This window comes from Dioscorea cayenensis, chromosome 11 (genome assembly GCF_009730915.1).
Source record: "Dioscorea cayenensis subsp. rotundata cultivar TDr96_F1 chromosome 11, TDr96_F1_v2_PseudoChromosome.rev07_lg8_w22 25.fasta, whole genome shotgun sequence".
NCBI lineage: Eukaryota > Viridiplantae > Streptophyta > Magnoliopsida > Dioscoreales > Dioscoreaceae > Dioscorea > Dioscorea cayenensis.
The window spans coordinates 6,564,867-6,589,810 of NC_052481.1; the positions used below are offsets into that span (position 1 = coordinate 6,564,867).

General features: G+C 35.0%; 2 protein-coding genes across 2 annotated transcripts; both read right to left on the bottom strand.

Annotated features, from left to right (window-relative positions):
• Positions 1–970: 970 nt before the first annotated feature.
• On the bottom strand, positions 971–2,524 carry LOC120271570 (probable xyloglucan galactosyltransferase GT20). The gene has a single exon (XM_039278251.1). It carries the CDS (start codon positions 2,522–2,524, stop codon positions 971–973), a length of 1,554 nt encoding a protein of 517 aa, XP_039134185.1.
• Positions 2,525–4,029: 1,505 nt separating this feature from the next.
• On the bottom strand, positions 4,030–17,666 carry LOC120272127 (monodehydroascorbate reductase 5, chlorplastic). The gene is made up of 17 exons (XM_039278878.1): positions 17,487–17,666; positions 17,258–17,414; positions 17,073–17,172; positions 15,782–15,859; positions 15,471–15,542; positions 13,118–13,236; positions 12,903–12,987; positions 10,272–10,361; positions 9,253–9,354; positions 9,084–9,173; positions 8,391–8,471; positions 5,668–5,739; positions 5,263–5,357; positions 5,076–5,164; positions 4,907–4,969; positions 4,774–4,817; positions 4,030–4,462 (listed from the first exon to the last, which is right to left on the bottom strand). The coding sequence occupies exons 1-17, from the start codon at positions 17,494–17,496 to the stop codon at positions 4,346–4,348; spliced, it is 1,464 nt and encodes a 487-aa protein (XP_039134812.1). The 5' UTR covers positions 17,497–17,666; the 3' UTR covers positions 4,030–4,345.
• Between the last annotated feature and the right edge of the window lie 7,278 nt (positions 17,667–24,944).

A 24,944-nucleotide genomic window follows, 5' to 3' on the forward strand; every position in this document is an offset into this window, starting at 1 on the left:
GGCTCCAGTTTAATGAAAGGATAGGTTCATACATGGCACAGGATATTGAGATGATACATAGCTTGAAGAAGGAGTCTGCCGAAGATCACAGTGGACGTGAAGATTTATATTAGCATGGAAATAGTCACTGTAGTTACTGCTGCATGTGCTAATGTGTCATGTTGGCACAGGTTATCTTATCCTAGTTTACTTTTTCTTTTGAATGCTTTTACTTTTAGTTGTAAGTCTATATTATGCTTTGACCAGTTGAATGAAGGGGTGAGACTTTTGGAGTGGCTCTGTGTGTGCTGTATGTTAGCTTTGTGAGTGTGCTGATTCTCAGCTTCTAAGCTGAGCTTCTTCTCCAAAGAACGGTGAGTAGAGAGGTCCTCAAATACCCAACAAGAAGAATGGAGGCTAAGCATGGTAACTAGATTCGGGGTCTAAGAAGAAGCAGAATTTTTGACTCTTGTGTTCTCTTTTGTACACTTTAATATTATAATTAATGTGTTAGTGGGGAACATATCTATGGTTGTGTGTGCTGGCCAATAGAAAAAAAGATAGTGTTAATGCTGGCCAATGAGAGCATGTATGCTCGTTCTAGTGGAGTTATCTTTTGACTTAATATATATATATATATATATAAATGGCAAGAGAGCAAGCTGGTTGGTCCTGAAGAAATCTTTGAAAAGTCTCCTGTTTCTTTTGTCTCTGTATTCCCTAATCTCTTTCTTGGCATTTCATCAAACGGTGAACAAAGTTCAGTATCCTTTTTGATACTGATCCTCTTCATCTTCTCCAACAAGGAATACTCCATGCAAAACCCTTGTCCAACATTGAATGAATCAACAAAACAGTATCATACATACAACTAAAGGTTTTCGAAAGCTCAATCCAAACGCAAAACTAAAAGAAAATTTGGAAAACAAAAAATTACAAAACTGATGAAAAAAGGAAAAAAAATTTAGAATATGAGAACGTACTCTTGTAACTATAGAGAACTACTTGTGACCTTACTGATCATATTATCCATCACAACAGTGAAAGCATCCCGAAACTTAACAAACTGAGAGCTTGAATCTCCATAAACAAGCCTAGGCATGAGCTCATACACAATGTACCTCCTCATCTCCTTCCTATCCTCCAAAGCTATCTTCTTCAACACCTCAATCACATTCACCTTCCCATTCCTGACCTCTTCTTGATCCACAAACACTGAATATTTCCTATGATCCTCTGGCAAGTGCCACGGGTACTGATAATAAGCTGTAAAGGGATCAAACAACACCGGAATACAACCCGAAACCAAGCTATCAAAAACCGATTTCCTCGTTGGACTATCTCCGGGAGGCTGCATGCAGAACTCGCTCTCCATGAACAATGTTAGAACCTTCTCCGGATCAGCACAACCTCTGGATGCACAATCATGGAACTTGCAATCACCAATGCTATTCATGCACTGCTTGATAAGCATTGACCTTATGTTCTCTGCTGCATCCGGTCTTGCAGCACCGGCGAAGCTCACAAGGTTCATGCGCTGAGAGTTCGTGATCTTAGATTGGTATTTAATGATATCTTCATCACTGTGAGGATGGAAGTGTGTTGGATGTGGAATCCCAATCTCATTCATCCTCCATGGTTCCCTTTCAATCAAGAACTTGTAAGGAGCTTGCATTTTATCAAGAGACAAGAAGTTACTACCCCACTGCCTTTCACTTCTCTTGAAATCCCAAGAGATTTTCCCAAGAACAAACATGTGATCTTTCCCTCCATTGAGTTGCCATGATTTCTGATTCCCTAGCCATTGGAGAAGCTCAACACCAAGAGAATCCTTCACCTTGGTTGACACGTTCTTGAAGTGCCATCTAAGAACATCAAGGCCGCCATAAAAAGGAACATAAAAGAGCTTGGCATGATCCTGGTCATGAACTCTGCAAGGATGATTAAGAACTCTGTTGTGAAATATTGGTTCAAGGAAGTACTGGTGAGTGTTGTGCCACCCTTTGCCAAGATTATGAATGGACTGACCCAATGCTTCATTGGAGAAGAACTCACAGAGGTCCATCCATGGGAGCATGTCATTGCACTGTGAGGTTATGTCCTTGTTGAACTTGGGAGGGAGATCATAGACATAGATTGCTCTTCCTTCACATGACTTTAGATTGGTGAAGCTGGTGTTTGATGCCCAAGAACGGATGGTTTGGAGTAGGTTGTGTACATCCTTGATGGCACTAATTCTCTCTTGCTCATCAGGATCAATGAAAGTATTAATATTCATGGTGGTGTTGAGAGTAGTTGTGGCATCAGGGATGCAGTAGAGATTATGGGAGGAGAGCTTTCTGGAGGAGATGCAGAGGTGCAAGGAATGAGTGAGAAGGAGATTGGAGAAGTACCAAAATGGGAAGAGAATGGAGAGAATGAAGAGAAGGATGGAGAAAGATGGGAGGCAGGTGGTTCTTTGTTGGGGTGGTGGTGAAGAGTTTGATTTCTTCTTGAGTTTGTAGGGTTCTGTTGATCTTCTACGTAAGAGAGAAAGAACAGCCATGGAGAGATGGAGAAGGAGATCATGGAGATGGTGGTGTTAATGGTGGAGGTGTTTTCTAGTAGGAAGGAATAGGAGTTAGTTGATGAACGTGCATGCCTCTACGTTGATGTTGTGTTTGGATTCGTTAACCACGTTTGCATGGATGGAGTGCACGTTCACGTAAGATCGATGGAGAGAATGAATGTAGTCTTTTGGTTGGTTATGTGGTGTTGTTTGAGAAATTACAATGAATAATTAATCAAATGGCATTAGACATATATATATATATATATCTCTTAATAATTCATTATTCATGTTGTATTTTTGTTCATTGGTATAAACCCAATAATTATACAGGCCCATCTGTAATAGACATTCTCATCTTAACGGGAAAGATTAAATAAAAGGTGTTGTTTAATATTTGATTTTGTTAATTATAAAAATAGGTCAAAGTATATGTATGTTTTAAATTGTTTGTTTGACTTCCAAAATATACTCCAGAACCTTTTAATTACTAGTCAACTCTGATAAATTAAATTAAATTATTTACTAATTAAAATTAAACGATATTCTCATATTTTATAAAAAAAAATCTAGTGATATTATTATAAGCTATATTTTATATAGAATGAATCGAACTCATTTACATATATGGCAAATAAAATTATAATATAAAAATCGTTATAAATAGACAAATAAAATAAATTTTAAAATAAAAATTATCAATTATTTCTAATAAAAGGTGAGGGGATAGAAAGTAATTTCACTATTTTTCCGGAGGTGGTATAGGTAAACATTTAAATAACAAAATAAACTTATTCTATCCTAAAAAAATAACAATTTATATCAGTTTTAAGAATATAAATTTATCATTTTCATTTAAAATAATAAATTATAATTAGCTTATTAATCTTATATTCCAGGAATACATGCAAACCTAGAAAAAAAAAATTTAATAATTAATTTCAAGTAGTCATGCTGTACAGGAATGAAAACAATTGGTTGTTTGGTCAAAGCTCTACCTGAATTGAAATTGTCAGCTGAGCGTCTCTAGAGAACTCAAAATACACCAACATATTATGGTTTTCATATATTTATAAATATAATAATAAATAAAATTAAAATTTTCAAAATAAATTGATTTCATTTTGATTTTGAATTATATCAAGGTCAAGTTACTCAAGTTTTAGCAAAGCTCTAGTTATGTCCCTCAGTTCATTTACAAATTACAACCCTAATGAAAGCCATTACGATTGTTCTTACAACTTAAAAATCCACATCATGCACAATATTATAAGTTCCAACATCACAAAATCCATCCTACAATATTTTGAGAAAGCAATACCTTTTTCACAATATTCAATTTAAAAAAAAATATTAAATATTAGAATTATAGAATACTGATTAAACAAATACATATTTTTTATAAATGCAAAAATATTTATTATAATTAACATTAATAAAAGCAAAGCTCAGTCACCTCAATATAATTCTCTATCAACCAAATTCAAACCCCAAAATACTTCCAATAGCTGAACACAAAGTATATATATAATCCAATTATAATATCCGTACATAATTTTGTGCAAGCTGCAGCAACCTCAAAAGTGGTTCACAAAATACTTCAACAGAAACCACAGTATAAATTAAAAAAAACAACAGACGAAATTTTAAAATGCATTTAATTAGTTAAATGATACATTATTTCAAAATTGAAATTGTTTCACATACTGATAATGCATATGAAACAGAATGGTTTCTGAAGGAAGCGAGGATAGCAATTATTGTGATAGGTAATCTGAGAGCTTCATCATCAATGAAGCAATGATCCAGTGAGGTAGATCAAGACATGGAATTCTTTGCTATCTCTAAAGCAGCTTCTACAGAAGGAGCATCCTTAAGTTTAGCTCTGTCAATGACTGGTTGTCGTCTGGCGAGTTGTGGTAGGAGTTCAAACTCCTGATTTTCCATACGGCAAGAACTGGTGTTAGATGTCGTAATAGCTAACACAAAGCCCAGACAAATGGTTGACATTTCTAAAACAAACACATAACCATAGTGCGGAAACAAGAAATTTTTCTGCATGTTCTTTTGTTGTTAGTATTCGATTTTTGGGTTGTTTATAACATTATAAACTCTAGGCATATTTAAAAATGCTCAACAACTAATTATGCCATATTTGTTTAATAGAAAGAAAGAAATGCAGTTTTAAACAACAAAAAATGTTTGCAGAAGAACAGTTTTGGATAAAGAGGGGAGTTTGGAAATACCTCAGGATTACCGCTCTCGAGGAATACACCTTTCAATCTATTATCTGTTGATTCAAAAAACTTAATAAGCCAACGAAAAGATGCAGCAATCTTTGGTTCAAATGAGAGATAAAACAATTAAACATATGGTTACCAGAATCAAGCCAGAATGTAGCAATCTTTGGATCAAAATTTCCAACTTCAATTGTATCACCAACTGTACCAAGCCAATGGAACATCATACAACAATATTCAATATAATGATCAGGTCATATTTCTTTCTTAAGTTGAATTATAGGTATTAAGATGATGGATTGTCTCACTGTTATCCCCATAAAATTGCCACCAAACTTTCCTCGTAGACCCTTCGTACTCAAAAACTCTTGAGTAGAAATATGGAAGGTAATCATATCTGGCCCAATGCAAAACAACAAATATAGGCTTGAGACAAACAAAAGATCATTAAATTCAGAAAATGCACAAAGGCCAATAAAAGGGTGATCAACTTACGGTTGCGTATGGGAAGTAAGCAAAGTTCTAACACAATGTTGTGCTGATTTTCGAGCATGATCAACATGTTCCACTCGTGCTACCCGATTATAAATCTGCCAAGAACCAAGATTTAGGTCCATTTGGATAAGCACTTCAATATCCAGGAATTGCTTCTTACATATGCACTTCCAAAACAATTTTGATTGCTTGGATAAGCTTCTATGGGAAAAGATAAGCGGTAATATAAGTGGTACAAACTTTTCTTGCAGAAGCATCCAGGTTGGTGCTTCTGGCAGAAGCACTTCAGACCCTCATAAAAAAGCAATCGACTATGACAATTTTACTGGTCCTTTGGTGTTAATTATAAACATTTATCCCTCTTCTCTTGTATGACAGATATAAAAATATTTAAAGCATATGTACCTTCAGGGGAAATGCTGCAACATCTCCAATAGCAAAGATACCAGGTATGCTTGTCCGAAAGAGACTATCAACCTATATATAAACATAAATATGACATTAGGATACACTTTTAAGTCCAGTTCATATAATTTCAATTTTTTAAAATTTGAAAAGATATTCAGAGCACTTGAAAAATATCAAATTCTAAAATTCATGCCTAAACTAATTTATTTTACCAAATTATGAAATTTGAAGGCCCAGATTCAGCTAAATTCAGTATTTCATATTTAGTCCTTTTTCATGCTTTAAATTCAATACTGATGCCTGACTTTCAATCTTACAGCAATCTCATTGGGGAAGTGCAAAAGCTTTTGCTGAATGAAACCCTAATAGAAAGCATCTTCCAACATTTATGCACTTCTTTCTTGTCTATCATCTCTTCCGCTAGTAGATCCCAATTGAGATCTAGGTCTGCACCGGTTTATGAGAGATGTGATTGCCAATCTAATGTCAAACACTGGTCAGAAAATCATGATGAAGCATCAACAACCAGACAATTATTGACCATCTAATTGGTCTAGGCTAAAACCAAATCCAGAAAGTGATAATGGCCAACATCATCAGTAAGTTGAAGAGCCCATTAAAAGGATGCTGCTCTACAGTGGATAATCAATCCATGAGTTGATGATTTTATATTAAAATTTTAGTCAAAATATTGTTCTAACTATGGAGGGTACAAGTTGTACGCTTGTTAGATGAAATACATAAGATCACTTTATGGAAGATGGGGAAATGCATAACACAGAATATAAAACAAACGTGCACTGTGATGCATGAATATCTGATAGCCTTGGTCATCTACTTACAATGGAGGTATGGACAAAAATATAAATACACACATTTTAAAAGTGACGTACAGAAATCACAAGCAAAGAGATGGATGGCATAGAGTTCTTTCGCCAAATAAATTTATACCGAGATCAAATGTGGTTAATATTAAGCTGCTTTTCGATTTTGCTTAAAAAAAATGCTCTACAAGATTGGGATAAAGTTGGACAATATTCAAACGTTAAATAGACCACAGAGATCAAATTATGATTTAATTAAGATAACAAAATTGTTGTACTTGCATTAAAAATAAATGAGAAATAGAAGCATCTTCCTACAAAGAAAAGAAACATTATAAACATTAGTCTATCATTTGCTTCCATGGAAACTAGAATGCAATAAATAAATTATGACAAAGTTCGAAGCTTCAACACGCATGTGGTATTTATAATGCAGAAGAATATATCCAAATATAAACAATTCTGATGAAAGCTTACCAATGTGCTAATATAATGTTTTTAATTAATAAGGATTATTGCTAAGCATGGCATCATAGACTCAATTAGGGGATATTTTTGGATAGAAAACAAGGGCGGATTGGACTAAGGCATCAAAAGGCCTTAATCCCTCAATTTATTCCTTTTATTAGTGTCTTGGATAACAAGAAGGGATAAGGAAAAAAAATAAGGAATAGATCAAGAAGATATTTTTTCAAATTTGACATTTTTACCATCCATTCCAAATGAATGACATGTATTGAGGCAAAAATAAAAAAAAATAATAATAATAAATAAATAAAATAAAAAATAAACTTATATTTATGATTGTTATTATCATTAAATTAATACTAGTATAATTAGCATATTATCATTAATATTTTTATTATTACTACTAATAGCATTACTATTTTAATTATCATAAATATTTCCATTATTTAAAAAACCTAATTATTATTATATTGTGAGTGTGTGTGAGTGTGTGTCACTGTGTTAATATATATATATATATCTTTTGAACAATAAATATTATTATACATTATGATAAAACACAACACTATGGTTAAAATGAAACTACATTAACATAAGCATCAAGTCAAATAATTGATGATCTCTAGTCTTGATCAGCATAAATGAAAACCAAATCCAAACCTTCAATCCCTTCACTCACAACTATAAACAATAAAAAACTGCAAAAATCATTAAAAAGAATCACCAAATAATGAAATGTAAGGGCAAAGATCAAGAAACTCATACACCATGGATCACAAAAGAGTTAGGAGCCAAGGGTATAAGAAAAATGATGGTGAGCCCCAAATTTTAAGTTTTCCTTGTGGCTGATGGAGAAGAACAAATGTTCGACAAAATTTTGAGGAATAAGAAGGATTAAGGGCCTTAATACAACCCTTACTCCTTCATAAATTATATTCTAGATCAAAACTTATAAAATAAATATGGCAAAAGTGCCACTTCCAAGTTCCAAGGCCATTTAAAATATACAGCGTATATAAGGCATGGTTTAGGACCCTAGGTCAGGCCAATATATGTTAATAGTGTATAAAGGCACTTCTGAAAGATTGGGTTCTTATAGCTAATTGTGTAATCTGCACTTGTGCAATGTGGATATAACATCATTGTTTTTATAGTATATAATGCAAAAGGCTGTTGTTTGAGCAAACTACATGCTCTTATCCATGTTTCTTAACAGATGATCTTCCTTTATTAAACAAGCAATAACAAAAAATTTTCATCCCAGATTTCTATTAATATGTAACCATTCAGAAAAAGCCAGGGATACTTAATAGATGTACACCATAGAGGAAAAGGAAAATTATTTAGATAGGAAAGAACAAAAAATAAATGAATACATTAATCAACAAACAAAACAAAAAGAAATAAACTACTTAAAGGGGCACTAACCTGGATCCCACCAACAGAAGTGTTCAAGCCAACCATTTCGAAGGGGCTGACAACTGGCTTTGCTCCAATCCCAACAATAACCTAGATTATTAATGGATTCAATTGTAGCTTCTCATCAGAAGCTTGTCTTAAACCTTTGAACATTATCATTAAAACACTCTACACAAAAATCAGAAGACATTAGAAAACTACATGACTAAGCACTTCACATAGTTTATAACCAGGAATATGCTAGGAAGACGGGAAATTCAATTCTAGTGCAAGGTGTATATTAGAGTTATTAATTGTCTTGCATGAGTTAATGCAGTGAGTTTAGACTTGAATATGTAATTCAACTATCAACTTAAGCATTTGAATTGAATCGAGTCCAAACAATGCACTTTATTTGCGTAACTTGTTTCAAAACTGGGTTAATTGGTTTCACTAATAAAGGAAAAAGAAAAAAAAGGAAAAAACTTGGTTAGTTGGGTTGTTTTTTTTTTTTTTTGCAACATACTGAGGTAAAATAGACTAACACATGAAGTAATAGAGTAATCAATACTGTAAAAGTCCTGTGATGATAAATGCAGTATGTTTGGACATTGAATATGTTAAATATAAGTCTCTCATCCTATTAGCTTAAGCTTTTGGGTTGACTCAAGCCTAAATAATATATCTTGTATACATTTAATAGTGTAAAGGCACAGAACATACCGTATCTGTCACAATTGTATTTCCATTTCCAAGTTTAACAGTAGCAACCCTTCCATTAGGACCAGCCTCCAGTTGATCAATACGAACACCCTGAGAAAAAGTTGAAGAGGTTGAATATGGTGTTTGGCACGCAATTGGGCCAGTTGGTATCATGACATAGAGAAAGTACCTTCAGAAACCTGATGCCCATTTTATGAAAAAGTTCTTCATATCTTCGAGCAAGAGAAGAAGTAAATAACCTTGGCATCAAGTGATCCTCTGGAAATATGATCTATTCAAGGAAAGGGATTAAGCAACACAGGTGACAATCTAATGTTCGAGCAAATTTTGAATAATTACACAAGTAATATTAGTTATATAAAATTATTAGGTATATGACAGCAATTTTGTTGATGAAGAATATTACGAATTTAAATGACTGTAAGAATGTCAATTGAAGCTGGGACAAAAAAAAAGTGCAAGCTCTAATTTCTGTCACCGTGTAATGTCACAATTCTTCAAAGAACAACTGCAGTGGCAATATCAAAAAGACATCCAATTTTGGAGCATTATATATCAATCTAACATTGAAAGTTGAAACATTTATTAATAAACAGCACATACAAATCTATGCAGGGGTAAAAAGTGGAATTCACTTGGAAGAAGTTGAAACACCTTACCCAATTGCAGCGAACAAAGAGAAAGTTGAAAATTCTGTTTAGAACAGACTAGATACTCCTAGGTTAACCAAAATCATCCCAACTTACTACATTAGTCAATCCAATTCATAGTCTATTATCCTTCCAAAAAATGCAATTTGAAAGATACAAAAGAAGAAATAACAAATCAACCGCTTTGAGGAAACAATAATATGCATCAAGCTATAATGGGTTGTGCTAATTGTTTATTATGACCACATGCAGTGATGGGGCAACACCCAACTAATATACTAACAGAAGCATGTTGCTTCACATTGAAACCTAATGCATGAATAGATGAATTATATAAATAGATGGATTGTTTGTCATCATACTTGCAAATCAGCAAGGAATGAGTTACATAATTTTGATAATAGTTATGATCTATGGAAATCAGGTCTACATCCATCCATGTAAGTGATGCCTACATTATGAGATAGCATCCTATAAGAAATGACCTCCAGAAGAATGACATCATACAAAAACACAATCAAGCAAAATCTCTTCTTACAGTTGTATCAAGGTTCCAGCCAGCAGCTGCAGCTGAAACTTCCATGCCAATATATCCACCACCAATCACAACCACCTTTTGGGCTCTCTCCTGAAAGAAGAAGGCAAAGGCTAACTGCAAGGATAAAAATCCTCAAAAAGAGGAAATACTGGTATTCATTAATTGTTATTTCAGGTACTATTTGATTAGATGTAGTTGAAAATACAATGGATTTCAGGTTGCAATCAATTCTACTTGAACAGCAGTAATTTGCCATCTACTCGAAACCTTCATTGAACAAAATCAAAAGCCCAGGCACTGTTGAGAATTCTACATGGGATGTGAGCTCACAACCATTATCCATACTATCTTTTGGACTTGAAACTTGCGGCTTTTACCGTTTGTCCATTAATTAATTTTGGTAGCCCTTTCAATTTTACTCTCTTAAATCGTGAAGCATACATTCAAGATGCAGTTGGTATTACTTCCAAAATTTTGTTTTAGTATTCTTTGCTGATACTTTTGTTTGAAGCATAATTCACTCATTTTATTGCCTTCCTGCGCCTCTTTTGATTTCTGGCTCTCGGCAACCTACCAGGTTGATTTTAAATATTTAATTCTTTCCTGGCTGAATATTGGCTTCCAACGAGATTATTTCAAGGATATTTTCTAATGATTTGAATGAGCTACAAAAATGTTGGCCGGTTGGTTAAAATGGAGGAGAGCTTCTTGGGTTTGATGTCATCATAAAATATCTCCTAGATTGAAAGATAAGTTTTATTGAATAGTTGTTAGACTAGTTATGTTGGGCGGTTAAGAAACAACATGATCAAAGGATAAATGTGGCTGAGATGAGAATATTAAGATGAATGTTGGCATTACCCGAAAAGATTAATTAAGGAATAAATTTATCCAAAATGAATCAGAAGTGACACCTATTAGTAAAGAGCGCCAAGTGCACTCTAGGCACTTGGAACCTTACAACACCTGAGGCGCAAGGTGCAAAAAAAGTGCTCGCCCTAGTGAAGTATAACGTAAATAAATAAATAAATAAAATTATATAATATAATACTCCCCCATCCTGAAATACAAGTCATTTTAAGAAAAAAATTTTTGTTCCAAAATAGTTGTCGTTTTACAATACCAAGGCAATATTTATTTTTTTCCCAATTTTACCCTTTTTTTAATTTTCTAAGTGACATAAATGAAAGAGAGTCATATTCATAGTCCCAAGAAAAGGGTATAATTTCAAGAAATGGGTCGTTTTTCATTTTTAATTAAATTTTAAAAAATTTAATGCCATCCTTAATTTAATTCTTGTGCAAGATTAAATGTCGAATTAGTTTTAAGTTCTAACTCCTACTCATCCATCTGATGGATATTCAAAAGACCTTATTATTAAATATGTGCAGTTGGTTAATTAAAATTTTTGGAAATAGTTGACTTTTAAATGCCAATAAATTTCCCACAATTGAAAGTTTTATTAAAATCTAAAAACCCTAATTAAATATGGGCGGTTGGTTGACACCTTTTTCCAAAAGTTTACTATTTGCTAAAATAGCATTAAATATGTCCTTTTTACATTTTTACCCCAAAAAACTAATCTAAAAAATAATTAATCAAGAATCAATTTCAATAAAGCAAGCTTTTTTACCATTTCAAGGTGCAAAAGGCACTCTAAAGCGCAAAAAAAGCATGTGCCTCTTTGAAGATGCCCCTCTTGGACAAGCTTAAGGTGCCTATCATGGACAATGCTGTGCCTTAGCGCCTAGACAAGCCTAGAGGTATATGCTTGACAACACTGCCACCTATTACAGACAAGTACAGAGACAATTGATCAAGATGATATGAACATGTTATCAGATGACCAATAGATGCTCCCATAGAAAAAAGTAAAAGCACTTCAAGTGGAGGGTCATAGAAGAGGATGCGGTAGACCTAGAAAGTGTTTAGCAAGAACTTTATGAAATGATATGTTTGAACTTCGTTTATTTAATCTTTTTGCCCTTGATAAAGCAATATGGAAGGAAAAGATTTGTGTAACTGACCCCAAATAGTCAGGACTAACAACTTGTTATTGTTACTACTGCCTCTGCTAATTTAAAACTGTCCTTTCTCTTGGATATCAACCCAATATTATCTACTGCACTAATTTGGTTCTCATCTGTTGTGCCAACTTGGATGAGCCATTCACTGATTTGTGTTATCAACTTCACGATCTATTCGGCTCGAGAAGTGTTACCATGTCCTTAGGTTATGCATCTTCTAATACAATAGAACATGGAATAAGAGATAAGTCTTTCATGCATTCTTATCATGTGCAATCATTAAATTACACAAATTATTCATAACGCATGAATGATCTGACATAAGAAACACATAAGAGTATGTAAGCATGCATATTCACTGGCGACATACTCATTTGCATTTGCACACTGCATTTCATTGAGATGAAGTCATCTATACATAAGGAATGAATTACCCTAACAGTTGCCTCACAAGTTATTTCCTCTTTAATTAAATAGAAATACTTTATGAAAATAATACAGCTCTCTTGAATGGATGGGTGTTATTGATTTATGTGATAAAATGATTAAATTCAAACACTCATAAGTATATCTACTAAAATAGTTAATCATGAACAAGAATTACCAGTGAGGATACTAGTGAGTCTGCATCAGAAACATCACGAATGTAATGAACTCCAGGTAAGTTACCTCCACTTTTTTCTGGTAATCTGAAACAATGGCAAAGTAACATAATAGGATGAGAGTTGCACATAGATTCATAAATAAAATAAGTCAATCAACTCAGGCCCACAGGAAAAATATCATATGGAACTATAAAGCAAGAAAATTTTATATTACCTTGTGGCTGAACAGCCAGTTGAGATTATAAGAGAACCATATTTTAGTAGTTTTCCAGATGATGTGGTCAAAGTTTGTGCCTGGGCATCAAAGCCTACCACTGGATCTTGATATAAAACCTTCAAAAGAGTAAATATAAGAAACATCTATTGGGTTACTCTAAGAAGGATGAGGAGGAATGCAATACAATAAGAATAAACATAAATGCTAGCATGTCAATAAATCATGTATTCATTTGTATGAGCCAGTCTATTACATAACAGCTAATAGTGTTTCGGAGATCCCTTACTCCCAAGAGTAATTAAAATGCATGGTCATTAAGTGCTGGAAATGGTATTGCAATCTGAAAGGATTTCTAAACAAAGACTAACAAAGTTATTAGCCAATATAATTCTTTAAAACAAAGCTTTTTGTATTCAAAGGAATGAAGGCAATATACGGAGCACAAAGGTTTAATAAGTAGCATGTACACAAGTTCTAAAGACTCATACCAAATTTGGCCTTCAAATTTGTCACTTGAAGCTTATCTTTGACGATCACTTATTCTTTAAATAAATTGGGCAAAAGAATGACTTTTTGGTTCAATGGAGGGCAGAAAGGATTAGTGGTCCTATTGATCCTGGTCAAAACAACTAGCAGCTGTTTAAGGTCATGTTCCTTACCACACACAGAATTTTAACCAAATAAGCAAGATTAAACTTATGAAAAGGTAAAACAAGGCCTAAGTAAATGGTGTTGTTTAAAGACCTTACACAATTTCCAAACACAACTCACAGTAAAAGAAGACCTTCCTATATTTATCAACAACCAAATAGCAATTTCACATGTGCTAGTGTCGCTGTTAAATAACACAAACTATTCACTAACAGCTCAAGCTTGACTCAGTAAGGATTTGGTTTTCTCAAGACATGATGTTAGGCATGTTTATTAGATGAGTGAAGCTCAAACATAAGTAGGCTTGCTTGAATTCAGCTCAAAAAGACTTGATAAGATAAGTCATGTAAATATTATAAATTTTGACATACATATAATTTGTTTAAATCTCATATAACATTAATATGTTGCTCTAAAGTTAGGTCTTTGGGATGCTAAGCTAGATACTGGACTGCCGACTTGACTAACTTCTCGTCTAATGCATGAATAAGAATGAACTTTTCTGCTACACTACAAACCCAACTTAGCTCAGCCGTATCTAGCTCAACTCGAACAGCTCAAGTTAAATGTGAACCCTATCAGTTTGAATGTAAAAGAACTAAGCTCAAACTAAGTTACTTGGGCTCAACTTGAGCTTGAACTGGTTTTGAAGTGACTCAAGCCAAGCTCAAGCTAGCTTTGGACCACTCAAGTTCAGATTGTTCTTAGTCATTCTTACGGACCAAAAGTGGACTAATTTAGGAACAAACATAAAATAACTATATTATAAACTGAAACTTCAGTCAAAGGAAAAGCCCATCAATTTGATGTATCATCTAACAAAGCCTAACAATTATTCTTCTTGATCCCTGCTTAATAGTCTAAAGACACAAAAGGAAAAGTGAAATTTCATGCACACAAACATGAGTGCCCAACACACGGGAAAAGAAAAAAGGAAAGATGAGATGAGAAAGGTCTAGAGTAGATGAAAAAAATTGAAAACTTTCAGTCATGTTTTAAGTGTCCAAACCAAAAATCATGAAATACTTCAGCAACCATATTCCTTCTTTATTAAGTTCAAATTCAACAGAGGATATCAACCACATAACTTACTCTAAATTATTTTAGCATAAAAGGATTGTGGTTAATGGGAATTTACAGATAATGAGAAATGGTTGAGACTGAAGACATAGAAGGTTGTGGATTGGCATTACTTATTGATATAGCTGTATAGAAGTCATGAGCCTAGGATTTCTTTAGGGTTTATAGAAGACTACGTGTAAAAGAACCCTTGAAATATGATAATCAATCCCTTTACATTGTTGACAAATAACATTCTGGTTTCCAGTTACAGCCCAAATCTCATAAATTATCATCTTCCTTAAAACAAATATAACAAAGCATTCTGAATTCTTTCCCAGTTTACTTCATCAAAAGATCAATTAATGGCAGAGTAAAATAAAGCTATGGAAGTCCATTCGAAATCATTACAGTTAAAAAATTGCATAATAATTATACACCCTAAATGCTACATTAGCTAGACTAGCCAAGATAATTACTCTTAGCATGTAAAATAGGCATAATTTTAATCCAACAAATGGCAATCAATAGACAGATAACAAATTTCTATAAACCAACAGCTAGAACAAATTGAATTCAACGTCAAATTACCATATCATAATATAAACAAGAAATTGAAAATTATGGCAACTATACATACCTCAATACCATGATCCTTGTACCAATCAGGAGTTTGTCGTTCCCCGCCAGAACCAACACAAGTATGAAAACCCTAGCATGTCTCACCAATGATTTGAGAACCAGAAGTAAATCAAGATGACAACCAATTTCCACATCCATTGTATATCTAAAATAATCATATTTCAATATATATACATATATATATATATATATAAATATATATTACCAAGATTGTTGTACACTAGAAAGTAAACTAATGCTATTCCAGATTCAAAACATCATAGAAAATTACACATAAACAAAGCCCTATCAAATTTGGCAAATACATACAGGCAAACGTGCTGGCTTCTTATCTGCAGGGAACAAATAACCTTTTGTTAAAGCTGGTCGCTCGTAAGGTGCAACAGCCTGCATAGACACAAAACTAATGAAATCAAAGAACATAATCCACATATGGTGCACAAGCATGCATCGCAAAACACAAAGCCTTCGTTGGTTGGACAATTACTAAATAACACACAATCTTCAAGAGAGGATCATTCAAAGACTTATAAAATTATAACTTCCTAATGACACTCCAAAACAAAACAACTACTTGAACTACAAAAATTCATTTAAAGATACCAACATTTTGCAGCATTTCCTCTTAAGACAAGTAACAAACACCCTGCAACATAAAAGAAAAAGAATACTGCTTATGTCTTAACCCGTAGGCAGATACTCAATATAAAGTCCAGATGGAACACAAGAGAGTACATGCAATGAAATTGTATGAAGGTATAAATCAGAACAAAATCCAAAGAATGGCCAAATTTTTGCCTAATGCAATCTTCCAACAGATCATTGAAGATGCCTTATTCATTAGAGACAACAATAAGTAGGTCATTTATCAGCCAATAAAAGGACCAGAAATCGTCATCAAATCATCAATTGCATAAACACAAGACAATAAACTGAAGTTCTCCATTTGTAATTTCTAATGGTTGCATACAAGTTATCACAATGGATCTTCAGTGGAAGTGCTTGATGATAGGGTTTCAGCTGCATTCATCATTTTAAAGAAAAAGAAAAGAAACAAGCAAGGGAAAGAAAATAGATATAGTCAAAAACATATTTTATGGTTTATGAAAATAATCATTTGGATACATCAGTTTATAGGAAAATAATAGTAGTCCAAACAAATGCCGAGTAAATTAAATATGCATATACATATATATATATAAATCCCGTCCATGTTGATACTCAAATACTTAGCTATTTTACCATGAACATCTTGAGAATTAACTTATACAAGAGAATCATCACAATTTTTTGGGTATGCCAAAACAATAAACTACTGTTTGACCACTTAAGTTGCCCTGCTTACAGCTCAAGACGCTAGTGTAATAAATACTTGAATAATTTTATCAAAAGTCGTAGAATTGTCGCCATGTGAACTTGAATATTTCTAGAATAGCCAAAAAAAAAAAATTTGTGAACTTTTTCCCCTTTAATGATCATAATTCGCAGCAATATTATTAATTTACCCGAAATCAGGGAATTGGTTAATAAGAAAAAACTCAAAAAATGAGATAGAAAAAAAAAATCCAAAAACACAAGATAAAAGTGAAAAACCAGCTACCTCTTTGGAGACGATACAGAGTTTGCCATCAGCCATGCCATGCTCGACAAAAGTTCGCGCCGCATAACCAGCAGCATTCCCTCCTCCCACTATAACAAACCTAAAAAAACCTCCCATTCATTCAAGAAACACAAACCAATTAAAAAAAAATCCCAAAAAAAGAACAAAAGAATCAAAAGACTCACTCCCGGTTCTCATTCGCAAACCCCGAAGCTTTAACAGCAAACGATCGCCGGATCAAACCAACAGAGGGATTCCAAGTAGTTCTGCAAGGCCACTTGGAGTGAAGCGGAGACGACAGCGGGGGCATCCGGAGCGAGATCGCCATGATCAGCCTTGAGACTGGATTAGGGATTCAGAAGATCAGGGTACAAAGAGAAGGAGAAGGAGAAGGAGAAGAAGAGAAGGATGGACCTGAAGACATGAGAGAGTATATATAGAGAGAGATCTGAAACTGGAACTTTGTTTATTGATGGTATGAACGCTGGCCCTTGTTCGAAGCGAAAGGTCATTCATCGCCGCCGAGCTTTTTTGGAAGGAGGGAGAGAAGGTGAGTGTAACATTGCATGAGGGGCACCGCGAGTAATCGTACCGCTTTAGGTGCCACCTAGAAAGATGGTAAGAGGGTTAATTTTGCACTTTAATCACCAAACTTTTCCCAATTATCACTTCAGTCATCAAACTTTAAAACATATCAAAATGGTCACGCGTCTAATATTTCCTTTTACCGGCCAGTCATCCAAAAAATTCCGGCAACTAAAATCTTGTGTGGCAGCCGGAATAGCTGAGTTAATAACTTTTGACCACGTCATCAGTCTAATTTGGCTTCTCCACCTTAGAGAGAGTTGCTAACTCACCCTTCAGTCCTCTACGTCATCTTCTGATTACTGTTACATCTCCTTCAAAAACAAGAACAATTGCTGATAATTTCAATGGAGAGATGATCAAGATTCTAAATTTATAGAGGATAAGATTGAATTGAAGCCATACTTGCCAAACTTGGGCTGAAGAGGCCAAGACGAACATTGTAACCTTGTGAGAGGACTTTATGCATTTGAATCCTAAATAACATCATAAACACCAACATTCTCAAAGTTGTGATCTTTTTTTCTCTCAAAATTTCAAAACAATCAAAACCCTAAATCGATTCCAAACCTTCCAGTTCCAATGAAATCATCAAAGGTGATAGTATTGCTATTCTAAATAGTGACCGTGATCTCACGGAACCCTTCAATCAAGGGAATGTTGATTTTCTCCTGAAAAACAGGGTTCTTTCCTCCATCTAACACCCAACTCCAAAATCAAACTCAAATTAAAAACCAAAGAAAGCAAAGATCAATCCATCCATAGAAGGCGAAGAGCGAGTACCCGTGCAAGTACATGTGTGGAACTTCATGTTGGCATACTTGAGCCAAGCGTAGGGATCATGCTAGGAAATCCACTCTATATATTTTAGCTTGATGCATCTCACCATTACGGCATTTAATAAAACACCTTGAGAACAACAAAGAAACAAACACAAAGAGAAGATGACAACGAGCCATGACATCTAGAAGCTGGTCTTGAATTCCAGAAACCGTCGCCATGATCGAGAAATGGAGCTTGGCGTTGATAAAGATCAGAGAAGATGACGTGGAGGGTTGAAGGGTGAGTCAACAACTCTCTCTAAAATGGAGAAGTCAAGTAAGGCTAATGATATCATCAAAAGCTACTGACTCAGCAATTCCGGTTGTCACCCAGAACTTTAGTCGCTGGAATTTCTCGGGTGGCTGGCCGATGGAAGAAAATATTAGATGGGTGGCCAATTTGATATATTTTGAAGTTCGGTGACTGAAGTGATAATTGATCAAAGTTTGGTGACTTACTAAAAATTAACCCCGATGGTAAGAACATATCATTTAGGTCAAAAGACTGTTTAGGCTAATAAAGAAAATATATTGAAAAATTTTTATAAATTCTTTTCAATGTTAAAAAAAAAAGTGTGTATAGCTGAGCAATAGGTAAGAAATATCAAATACATTAAAAAAAGAAAAAAAATGATTAATAATACACCATGTTTTAAACCTAGAAACTAGTATGATCACTGAACTTATGAATAGATTGGTAAAGGGACAAGATTAAGGATGCTCTCCCTCCCATCCCTACACCATTAGGGACAGAGATAGGGAATCCCGTACTCCCTGAATGGGGAATAGTCTCCCCATTTCTATCTAATACTTTGTGTTAAATATTGGCTTGATATCTTTGTGATGAAGCCAAAATCTTGATCTCTTTTAATCCAACGGTCTAGATTGCTCTATTGTTTATATAGGGTTATGTTTGTTGGGTGTTGTGTAATGAGAGAAAAAAAAGAGAGAAGGATAGAGAGGGCGAGTTCTCTTGTATTTGGAGAGTGGAAAGAGTGAAGGTGTAGAGGAGAGCTCTTATTCTTGCTTGATCTCATTAAAGCAAGGTAAGATCTTTGTTTTTTAGGTAAGGCTAGTTTTTAGAGTTTGATAATCCTCTTGTGGCTTTATGCCTATTTCTTGTACTCTTGTACTCTTGTTATTCTCCCATGATATAGTGAAGCATTATTCTCCCGTGGATGTAGACTTGCTCTTAGCCGAACCACGTTAAATTGGTTCTTTTACTTTATTTTTGTAAGATTGGTTGCATGTTATCCTTGCATTGCCCATTCATTGTGTGATTGCTAGGTATTGTGATATTGCACACCAAATGTTCGACGAATTGCCACACTAGTTCCGCCCTTCCTCAAACGCAACAATTGGTATCAGAGATTCGTTCTAGGATTGTGGAGGTTGTCTAAGCTTGCAATTGAAAGAATTGGGGCTTGTATTGGTGGTGATTCGATTTCATAGCAATGGATAAGGCAATGGAGTTTGAAAAGCTCAAGGAGGACAATTGGCCAATATGGAAGATAATGATGGAGGATCACCTTGTCTATAAGGAGTTGGATCTACCACTATTGGGGAATGATGTTAAACCCTCATCTATGAGTGATGAACAATGGAAGGTTCTTGATCGAAAATGCTTATCGGTGATAAGGCCATATATTTCACCATCCATCTTGTTTGATGTTTATCAATGTAAGACCGCTCATGAACTTTGGAGTACTTTGGAGCAATCTTTTGAGCAACCATCGGGTATCAATAAGATGCATGCCATGAAAAGGTTATTTCTCTTGAAAATGAAAGATGGTGTCACAGTGCGAAAGCATGTGAATGAGTTTAACTCTATTGTGGCACAATTAAATGCTCTAAAGGTAAATCTTGATGAAGAGGTCTTATACTTGCTACTTTTGAGCTCTTTGCCTCCAAGTTGGGATACTCTTATTACTACGGTGGCAAATACAATGGGAAACAAGTTCAAGTTGAATGATGTTGTTTCTTCATTGAGTAGTGAGGAGACTAGAAGGGCTTCTTCACAAATGTCTAGTGACTCAAGTCAAGCACTAGCGCCCGGTGAAAGAGGAAGGTCTCAACAAAGGGATGATGTTTTGGCTAGTAAGGGCAAGTCACAAGCAAAGGGAAGATCAAAGTCACGGGGCCGGGTTGTTACTTGTTGGTATTGCAAGAAACAAGATCATGTGAGGAATGATTGTAATCTTTTGAAGAGCAAGCGAAAGGGGAAGCAAGTTGATGGTGAAGCAAGCATAGCATCTCAAAGTGATGATGGAATCACATTAAGCATTGCTTGTATGGTATCTTCTTCCATAGATACTTGGGTGTTGGACTCCGGTGCTTCATTTCACATATATCCGGATAGATCATTTTTCTCCACTTATAAAGAGGTTGATTGTGGTAATGTCTACCTCGACAATGATCGTGCTTGTAAAATTTTGGGAATTGGTGGTGATTATTAAGCAAGCAAATGGGAAGGAGCATACATTGACTAATGTGAGGCATGTCCCTGAGATAACAAAGAATCTCATTTCAGCGGGGCAACTTGATGAGGCCGGTTATGTGGTTACTTTTGGCAATGGATCGTGGAAAATCTCCAAGGGTTGTATGACGGTATTGAAGGGGCAAAAGGATGGAAGCTTATATACTTTTCTTGGTTCACCTCAAAGATGTATGTTGGAAAGTGGACATGATGATGTGCATGTTTGGCATAGTTGGCTTGGACATCTTAGTGAGCATGGAATGAAGGTATTGCAAGATAAAAAGCTTATTCCTTTATTTGAGAATTCATCTCTTGAATTATGTGTGCATTGCATCATGGGCAAGCAACATAGAGTAAATTTTAAGAGGCATGAATCTCATGGAAAGTTGAAGGCATTGGAGTTGGTTTATTCCGATGTTTGTGGCCCTATGAATGTCAAGTCTCTTGGTGGTGCTTCTTATTTTGTCACTTTCATGGATGATTATTCTAGAAAGTGTTGGCTTTATCCATTAGCATCTAAGGATCAAGTTTTTGAAACTTTCAAAAAGTTCAAGGCCCGTGTTGAGAAAGAAAGTGAAAGATTTATAAAATGCTTGCAAACCGACAATGGTGGAGAGTTTTACTCTAGTGCTTTTGATGGTTTTTGTGCGTAGAGTGGCATCAAGAGAGTGAAGATGGTTCTTTACACAGCACAACAAAATGGTGTTATTGAAAGAATGAATAGGACCATTGTGGAAAGGGTAAGAAGTATGTTGTCTCACTCCAGTCTTCCTAAGTTTTTTTGGGCGGAAGCGGCAAATACAGCTGTATACCTCATCAATAGATCACCAAGTGCTTCATTGGATGGTGATGTTCCAGAAATTCTATGGAGTGGTAAGAAAATCTCTTATAATCATTTAAGAGTTTTTGGTTGTGAAGCATATATGCATGTGCCTTCCGAAAAGAGAAGTAAGCTTGATTTGAAATCAAGGAGATGTACTTTCCTTGGTTATGGTGGTGATGATAGAGGCTATAGGTTATAGGATCCAATTGAAAGGAAGACAATTAGAAGTCGTGATGTCATATTTCATGAGAATGTGATGTTTAAAGAAAGCCATCATGAAGAGCAAAAGGATGAGAAACTTGTTCGCATGCAAGTTGACTCATGTGTTCCTCCTCGGCAAGTAGAAGAAATTCATTCTCAAGATCATGATGATGGAGATGGCCATGGTGATGTTGGTGGCCATGATGATAGCATGGAGGTGATTGAGCAAGAAGATGCTCATGTTAACGAGGAAGAACAAGAATTTGAGTCTCCACAAATTTTGAGGAGATCTACAAGGACTCCTAACCCATCCAAAGGTATTCTCCATCCTTGTATTATGCTTTATTTACTGATGCGGGTGAGCCCGAGTCTTTTCATGAAGCACAAAATTGTCTTGACAAAGCTAGGTGGCAAAAGGCTATGGATGAAGGAATGGACTCTTTGCATTGGAACCAAACTTGGGACTTGGTGAAGCTTCCAAGTGGAAAGAAAGCATTAAAGAATAGATGAGTATATGTGATAAAGCATGAAGCCGATGGATCAAAAAGGTACAAGGCAAGACTAGTGGTGAAGGGCTATGGTCAGAAGCATGGTATTGATTTCAATGAAATATTTGCTCTGGTGGTGAAGCATAGCTCCATGAGAGTTATTCTATCTTTGGTGGCTAATCTTGATTTAGAGCTTGAACAACTTGACATCAAGATGGCTTTCTTGCATGGTGACCTTGAAGAAAAAATTTATATGTCTCAACCGGAAGGCTTTGCTAACAAGTCTAATCCTAACTTGGTATGCAAGTTGAAGAAGGGGTTGTACGGTTTGAAACAAGCTTCCCGACAATGGTACAAGAAGTTTGACACTTTTATGCAAGATGAGGGCTATTCTAGATGTGATTTTGATCATTGTGTTTACTTCAAGGGTTCCACATATGGCATGTTTAATTGCTTGTTGCTTTATGTGGATGATATGTTGATAGCTAGCAATGATTGGAAGGAAATTAAGTCCTTGAAGCTCCATATGTCAAGGAAGTTTGCTACTAAAGATCTTGGCGTTGCAAAGAAGATTCTAAGTATACGCATTCACCGAGATAGAAAGCATGGGAAGTTTTGTGGTTGAGTCAATCCTAATACATTGGCAAAGCTCTTGAAAGATTTGGAATGGTTGATTGTAAACCGGTTTCTACACCTTTAGCGGCACATTTTAATCTATCGAAGAAGAGTTCTCCAAAGGATGATAAATTTGAAAATGTTCCTTATACCTCCGCGGTTGGTAGCTTGATGTATGCTATGATATGTACAAGGCCGGATATTGCTTATGCAATGGGGGTTGTTTCAAGGTATATGTCTTGTGCTGGTTGTGAGCATTGGCAAGCCGTCAAGTGGGTTCTTCGTTACTTGAAGGGTACACAAAATTTATGCTTATGCTTTGGAGGTTCTTTATTGATGGTTAATGGTTATGTTGATTCCGATTATGCCGGTTGTAGAGAGACAAGGAAGTCCACTACGGGTTATGTTTTCACATTTGGTGGTGGTGTGGTGAGTTGGATGTCTAAACTTCAAGACATTGTTGCATTGTCTACTACGGAAGCAGAATATATTGCCTTGACCGAAGGAGCAAAAGAAATGATTTGGTTGAAGTATGTGCTTAATTAATTTGAAGTAGTACAAGAAAAATATGTGTTGCATTGTGATAGTCAAAGTGTGATACATCTTGCTAGGAATGCGGCTTTTCATTCTAGAACAAAGCACATTGATGTGCGGTACTACTTTATTCGGCTTGCTTTGGAGCGTGGATATTTACATGTTGAGAAAATCCACACAAATGACAACCTTGCGGATTTGTTGACAAAGGTTGTGCCTACGGAGAAGACTTCTCATTGTAGGAGGCTTTTCGGGTTAGTGGAGACGTAACCCGGATGTTTGGAGGACAATGCTTGATGCTTCATTGATGCTTGATTGAAGATTTGTCTTCAAGTGGGGGATTGTTAAATATTGGCTTGATATCCTTGTGATGAAGCCAAAATCTTGATCTCTTTTAATCCAACGGTCTAGATTGCTCTATTGTTTATATAGGGTTATGTTTGTTGGGTGTTGTGTAATGAGAGAAAAAAAAGAGAGAAGGATAGAGAGGGTGAGTTCTCTTGTATTTGGAGAGTAGAAAGAGTGAAGGTGTAGAGGAGAGCTCTTGTTCTTGCTTGATCTCATTAAAGCAAGGTAAGATCCTTGTTTTTTAGGTAAGGCTAGTTTTTAGAGCTTGATAATCCTCTCGTGGCTTTATGCCTATTTCTTGTACTCTTGTACTCTTGTTATTCCCCCATGATATAGTGAAGCATTGTTCTCCCATGGATGTAGGCTTGCTCTTAGCCGAACCACATTAAATTGGTGTCTCTTACTTTATTTTTGTGAGATTGGTTGTATGTTATCCTTGCATTGCCCATTCATTGTGTGATTGCTAGGTATTGTGATATTACACACCAAGTGTTCGACGAATTGCCACACTAGTTCCGTGCTTCCTCAAACGCAACACTTTGCAATACTTATATATTCAATCACATGATAATTGACTTGTCTAGCAATTTAGATAAAATCTAATTATGTATATCTAAAAAGCAAGTTACATTTAGCTTTTTTAGAGAAGTCAAATGATAGCAATAATCACAAAGGGAATTAATTTATGCTCATAATGTTTAATATTATTATGCCACAAATTATATTAATAGTGTACCTACCATATATACTTTATTTCATGCATTTATTTTGCAAATTTCTAATTATCCAATTATCTATATTAGGTAACCAACCTCCGTATATATTTAAAGGTGCCATACTAACTTTGTGTGTGATTCTCCTAAAGCTCATGATGGCATCATTGAGAAACAATAGAACCAAAAAAAAAAAAAAAATGGATCTCAGTCAATATTCACTATTTTTTTACCGCTACCACCATGGATCCTAGTCTCCCACTATAAT